The 6987-nt window shown below is 34.6% G+C and overlaps 1 protein-coding gene and 1 long non-coding RNA gene across 2 annotated transcripts; one reads left to right on the forward strand and one right to left on the reverse strand.

The window, feature by feature from the left end:
* The first annotated feature begins 4103 nt into the window (after positions 1 to 4103).
* LOC149818511 (ubiquitin-NEDD8-like protein RUB2) lies at positions 4104 to 5143 on the forward strand. Its single transcript, XM_089986233.1, has 2 exons — positions 4104 to 4196; positions 4832 to 5143. The coding sequence occupies exons 1-2, from the start codon at positions 4104 to 4106 to the stop codon at positions 5141 to 5143; spliced, it is 405 nt and encodes a 134-aa protein (XP_089842359.1).
* Positions 5144 to 5701: 558 nt separating this feature from the next.
* Positions 5702 to 6586, reverse strand: LOC149818512 (uncharacterized). The gene is made up of 2 exons (XR_016427292.1): positions 6436 to 6586; positions 5702 to 5895 (listed from the first exon to the last, which is right to left on the reverse strand). It is a non-coding gene; the product is annotated as an uncharacterized LOC149818512 (long non-coding RNA).
* Between the last annotated feature and the right edge of the window lie 401 nt (positions 6587 to 6987).

Here is a 6987-nt window from a genome sequence, read left to right on the forward strand (position 1 = left end):
GATATAATGCTTCTTACGCAGACAGGGGAGTCTGACCCTTCTGCATTAAAATTTTTCAGGTAACGCATAATTGGAGCATCATGGAGTCGTATTTGGAAGTAGTCAAGAGATCTCAGTTTTTCAGTGTTTCCTATTTGAACTCTGATTAGTAGATTTACATTTCTGTTATCGGTGATGCATAGACTATTTTCTAGATCACGAATTTATAAATCATGATGTTGTTTCTAAACCTGCTTTGATATCAACTATGTAACGACCTCAAATTCACCTCCGAAAATATATGATTTTTTTTAAAGAAAGTGAATGATGCTATAACTGATATATGGTCCTGCTTCAACCAAACTAAGCTCTAAGAGGTCAACTTCTATGCAAGCACTAGCATTTATAGCCCATTAGAACTAAGTTCGCAAAAGAGACACCAAAGACAAGATCCCTTTGTCAAGATGAAAACGAAATACAACTTTTTTTTTTAATACTAAAAACATCCCACGAATCTAGGGTACATCACAGATTCACATCCCAACACACCAATCATCCATTTTAAACCATAATTTAAAATGAAATAGTTCAAACCAAAATTAAAAATTAATAAACTTTAACTTTAAGTTCATAAAGTTTAAATCAATCCCATAACATATAGAATCCAGCAACCATAATAAATTTTGCCATCTCTAGCAAAACTAGTCGCATCATCACCTACTCGATTAAGTTTGAGAACTCACAGTTCTCATACAAAATATTATATTATCCAATAGTAAAGAATAAAGTATAAATCCACTAAACATCAAGTTTAGAAAATATTTATGTGCACATAACGATTCAGATATGCTTGCAACATAAATAAATTCAAGCATACTTGCAATATCACATGATACAAAAATCGATGCATATATTATGCATATACAATACATGAACCAATGCAAATTGCATGAAAAACTTTTATCTCCGTATAGAATGTTTCTTTTGAATGCATGTATATGTTTAATACAAACCAATTTAAGTTATTCTCCTAACCACTTCGCGGATACTAGCATGGGTAAAATTCTGAGGTCCAAGGTAGATCCCAACTATATCTTAATCATACACAATTATATTTTATTATGTACTAGGATCTCATATATGTTTCTCGATCGACTTCGAGCATCATCACCCAATGTCGTGACGACAAGGCCTACACATCCTCCAACACCATTTTTCTTAATATACCAATATGCTACAGTTGAGCCAATCTCACGATCCTCGACAAAATGGTGGAAAATTTTCTACAATCATGGCTAGGAACATGAACCTCCATATCGGGTTCTTGGGACAAACAATGCAAATGTTGTTCAGTATCCTCATGGTCCCTCATGACCGTCATCCAAGGATCCCACCATCATCAGAGGACAATCAAAGAATCATATTATTGGTATATTGTTAAGGTCTCTTATACCTCTTTAAATTATCATACACTCTTTCCACAAAAACATAATGGATCTGTATATCCATAACATGCACCTCATCATGCATCATCTGATTGGGCTACCACCCTACTCAGTCATAACAATGTATCATTATATGTCAATAAGTATAATTAATCATATGCATCATAAGACAATATAAATAATGCATTCACATGATTATTACAATAATATTTTACTCACACACGGCCTCAATAGGCCCATGTGTAGCTTAATCATAAGTCACAATACAATCTCATTCACCTTTCGAACCGTCTTATACATTCAAGTAAGCATTTTGCATTATGCGACATATCATGTTCACAAGCCACATACCATAATAACATATTATACATAATCATCATAAGCATATATAACATCACATTAGGCTATACATTATTATCATATTGCATATAATAAACCTGGTTCAAATCTGGAACCAATACATGCATGTAATTCAACACATCACATGCAAACTGGCAAAAACAATTTACATGCAAAACTGTAAAAACAGAATCTTACATGTTCTTAGAAGCTCAAACATAAATCATATAAAGTGATTCTGGATCTAAGATTTTTAATGTACATTCATATACACATTAGCTATCTACAAGAAGAAACCCTGACCTAAACCCATTCAGAGTCAAGAAATAAATTTTTTAGAAACATCGATTATTTTTTGTTCACTGAACAGTCTAGTCCGGTTTGATCTTTTCAAAGAAAAGTTAGTCATTCATCACACATAACGAAATAAATTCTAAATTTTTTACTATGGTTGGCTTGATATGTCTAACAGATGTCCCCAAAAACCCAGACTTAATTTTTTTTTTAAATAATTAAAAATTTTGTAATACAGACTATTTATATTATTTAGCAAACTATTTTTTAGAAATTACAGATTCTGGACCAAAATTTCAAGATTTTTAATTCTTAAACTCTAAATAATCTGCCTACATGATTTTTATCGTGTGTTCTACCATATATAAGCTAACACATATAAAAATATCAACCATAAATCTAGAATAATTTGGGAGGTATAATTTTTACAAAAATATGCAGCCTACAAAGATTTTCTATCGGGACATAAATTTTGTGTCGACTTGCGGAGGTCATATCTCTAAACCCGAAACTCATTGAGCTCAATTTTTTTTTGAATTGCTTCTGTATGTCAGAAACATTTCTAAATTCATAATTTATGGGTTCATCGACTTGAAAACTATATTTTTCTTTACAACAGATCGAAATAAAAATACATAACAACATGCAGTTTTTAAGAAACACATCAAGAACTTTATGTTTTCATCCAAAACACTAAGAATATGCAACCAATGATTTTGATTCATCAAAAACATATCATATTTATACATAAATATATGTAAGCATGTTACATATATGTAACACAGAAGTATCATGCATATCATGAATTAAACACAATAACCAACATTTTTACTTAAGATAATATATTTTTCTCAAAATTGATTTTTGAAAAAGGATTTTGAGTTTATAAAAACATCCAAACAACTTTATAATCCATCAAAATCATATTAACTCCAGGCATAAACATATCCAGCATGTTACAAATATCAAATCTAACTTATAACATGAATTTAAATACGAATCTACATCATTTTTCATTAGAAAATAGGTTAAATCGCTTCTGCGAATTAAAATGGATATTATGAAAGCAAAATAGGGTTTTAAATATGAATATAACATAAATCGAACCATAGAAACACGATTTCATGTTTGATCGACCTATCCTAAATTCTAAACATGTTGAATAATGTAAAATCTTGTACCCTAATGTGAATAAAAATAAATAAAATACTGCACACGTGAATGAAGATCAAAATGCAACAAAGCTCTCTCGAAAACACGAAAGAGATCAAAAATATCTTCCTTAACGCAAATGGTTGTTGTCTAAAGCCAAGGTACAAACCTTGTATCAGATCAAACACCTAAAAACAAAAGAAAAAATGAGTATGATGGGATATCAGATCAAACACCTAAAAAATGAGTTAATCCGAATGACTTTTGTTATCAGGAAAGTCCTTATTTCTCTAACTTGTTTATTGAAATGTTTGAAAATAGTAACAGAGTTTATTGCTTTGCTAGTGCTGACGTTGGTTTTCAAAAATGTTGTTTAACATCTATAAGACTTTAACAACACTTCTCAATTATTAATTGTGATATTTTTAATGACATTTATCTCATACTTCAAATGAGGTTTGCATATAATGTATATTATATATAATATATATTATATATAAAATATACATTATATTCTATGTTGTATATATAGTATTCTATGTTATATAACTTATATTAGTATTATTATATACCGGCTGAGCCAGGCTGCAGGCAGGGCACGGGCTGCCCGGCCCGGCCCAATCTACTAGCATTTAGTCGGATTGCTTTTTAAAATCGGATCCAACTCTGAATCCGATTTCGTGAAGGCCTTTGTTTGGAAATTTACAAGAAAACAGAGGCTATATGTGGAATGTCAGAAATGTGAGGCCCATGCCTGGAATAAGGGGTAAAATGTTGGCCTTAAATGGGATTTTCTCAAATAAATACGAAGGAGAGAGAGAGAGTACTCCAACATAAATATGACGACCAATTGAAAAAAACGTCGTTCCCTTGTTTCCTGAGAGAGAGAGAGAGATGCAGATCTTTGTGAAGACCCTGACGGGGAAGACGATCACTTTGGAGGTCGAGGGTAGCGATACCATCGAAAACGTGAAGGCCAAGATTCAGGTGCTTTGGAGGCACAGGAGATCACGCCTTCCTCTCTTTTTTTTCTCTCTCTTCGTGCCCTTTCTTCCTTTTTTTTTCTTCTTTTCATTTTGTTGGGCGCTTTTGGTTTGTTGGTATTGCTTTTCCGAGGGATTTGTGTCAGGAGCAGGAGGAGAAACCGGTGCTCTGAGTATGAAATTTGGTTTTTCTTTTTCTTCTTTCTCATTTCGGACTACCGTTTTGCTGATTGGTAGTGACATGCCCATCTATTGATTCTCTCTCTCTCTTGATGGAAGGGCTCATGTTTTTGGCTCTTAATTTTCGTTTTATTTTTTGTGGTCTTGCTTTTAGAACAGAAAAAGGGTTCACAAATCCATCTTTTAGCTCCCCTTTGAAGGAATGTGTTGGGTTTTTGGATTACAAACTTTGCATGGATTAAGAAGTTGAGGTTTGGGCCTTTGTGTGGTTCGGCTGGTTTTCTGAGTTTCATCTTTTCGGTCTGATTTCTGAGACGGAGATTTGGTTTATGATGAACTAATGAGTTCCTTTCTGTTGTTCTTTTTGTTTTTCAATGGATTCTTTTGGTCCTATTCCCTCTTTTCAATGTTCCTTCCATTGTTTTCTTCTATTGGTTTTGTGGGTGATAGTCTAAATAGAGAATATGGGTGTTATGTTTTCTTCTGGATAAAGAAGGCATTCCCCCTGATCAGCAGAGGCTAATATTTGCAGGGAAGCAGTTGGAAGATGGGAGGACTCTTTCAGATTACAACATCCAGAAGGAGTCCACCCTTCACTTGGTTTTGAGGCTTAGGGGTGGAACGATGATCAAGGTGAAGACACTTACCGGGAAAGAAATAGAGATCGATATCGAGCCAACCGATACCATCGACAGGATCAATGAGCGTGTGGAAGAGAAGGAAGGCATCCCGCCTGTACAACAGAGGTGTGGTCTCTGTGTTTTTCACTGATTGCTGATGGGTTTATCCGATCACTTAGTTTAGAAAGAATTGTGTTTTCTTGGTTGAGCATTTGCGTGTAAGTTTTTGTTTCTAGTCTCCCTTGTTGGATATTATAGGTTACAGATCCAACACTACAACAAAGTAGTAGATTAGCGATGACCACATTCCGTCGCTAATCCGTCGCTAACCATGTTAGCGACGGATTAGCGACAGCGAGGCGACAGTATGCTTACGTCGCGAATATTTCGACGCTAACTGGCGACGGAATTATTCCGTCGCCAGGTCCGTCGCTAATTGCGACGGAATAACGAGCGCTATATTCCGTCGCCAATCCGCCGGTACTAACCGGCGACCACGGCTTTGCGACGGATTTACTTCCGTCGCTATGTCGTCGCTAGATTAATATGAATAGCGACGGATGGTTCCGTGGCAAACACGAAAAAAAATTAAAAAAAAAATTATTTGAAAATTAATTACCGAGAACTGTACAATTTCTATTTCCTGTACAATTTATATTTCCTGTAAATAAAAAACAAACCACACAAAAAAATTCATATAACAAGTATCTACAACAATTAATCGTTCCACCTTAAAATTAAGAAGTTTAATTATTGACAATTCAACAATTACAATTAGGAAAAATAAAAAAAATAGAACTTCTTCAACACAGTCCTCTAATCATCGCTAAGATTTTGTGCGTCTTCTTGTTCATTGTCTTTATCTGTCCCTTCAGCTCCACTACCCTGATTATCGCTAGCAGCCTACAGAAGAAAAGAACAGTCAGTATTGATAAACAAAATATAATGAAATAAATTACACACTATATGTGATTCTATCATGTGCTCATGTGTGATCTAAGGCAATAAAAAAACTCTATATGTGATTCTATCATGCTCATATGTGTGCTAAGGCAGTCAAAAAATTGAATATGTGATTATAGCATGTTCATATGTGTTCTAAGGCATCTAAAAAAACTCTATATGTGATTCTACCATGCTCAGATGTGCTTTAAGGCAGACAAAAAACTATATATGTGATTCGATCATACTCGTATGTGTGCTAAGGCAGTCAAAAAATTGAATATGTGAATATAGCATGCTCATATGTGCTCTAAGGCAGGCAAAGCAACTTTATATGTGATTCTATCATGCTCATATGTGTGCTAAGGCAGTAAAAAAATTGAATATGTGATTATAGCATGTTCATATGTGTTCTAAGGCATCTAGAAAAACTCTATATGTGATTCTACCATGCTCAGATGTGCTTTAAGATAGTCAAAAAAATTATATATGTGATTATACCTGAGAGGGACCTGGAATCGAAGATCCCCTATCCTGAACAGCGGCCTTGATCTCATTTCGGAGAAAGGGGGCGACGGTGTATTGGAAGTAGTTATTCAGTGATTCATTAATGATCTCGCGTACATCATCACCGGAAAGAATAGTCGGCTGCTTGGAGCTTATGTCGGCACAAGAAGTCGGTGAGCCGTAACTGGAAGAACCAATAACTGGTGAAGTGTTCATATTACTCCCAAACCCGAACATGCGACCTTTTTTGGGTTCACCTGCTGCAGTCACCCATGCTGTAGGATCAAATGATGGATGCTGAGTAGCGTCTTCGCCATATCGCTCTACCATCTGTTGCTCATATGCCTCCTACAAAATAATGTTTAAAGTATTCATTAATAATTAATGATAACATTATGATAACTTCATATATATTGCAATGATTATTAATAGAATTAATACATACCGTTGTCGTTCTCGCCTTCTCTGATACGAAGACTCCCGTGGTCTTCCGTTTATGTGTTTCTACAAACACATCCTTATATGGTACACTGCCTCCTTTTTCTG

The sequence above is a fragment of the Nuphar pumila genome, chromosome 13, assembly GCF_984573655.1.
Source record: "Nuphar pumila chromosome 13, dmNupPumi1.hap1.1, whole genome shotgun sequence".
Taxonomy (NCBI): Eukaryota; Viridiplantae; Streptophyta; class Magnoliopsida; order Nymphaeales; family Nymphaeaceae; genus Nuphar; species Nuphar pumila.

Coding starts and splice junctions, on each gene's coding strand:
- LOC149818511 (XM_089986233.1), top strand. CDS start 4,104: ATGCAGATCTTTGTGAAGACCCTGACGGGGAAGACGATCACTTTGGAG. Junction 4,197..4,831: donor ACGTGAAGGCCAAGATTCAG/GTGCTTTGGAGG, acceptor TAGTCTAAATAG/AGAATATGGGTGTTATGTTT.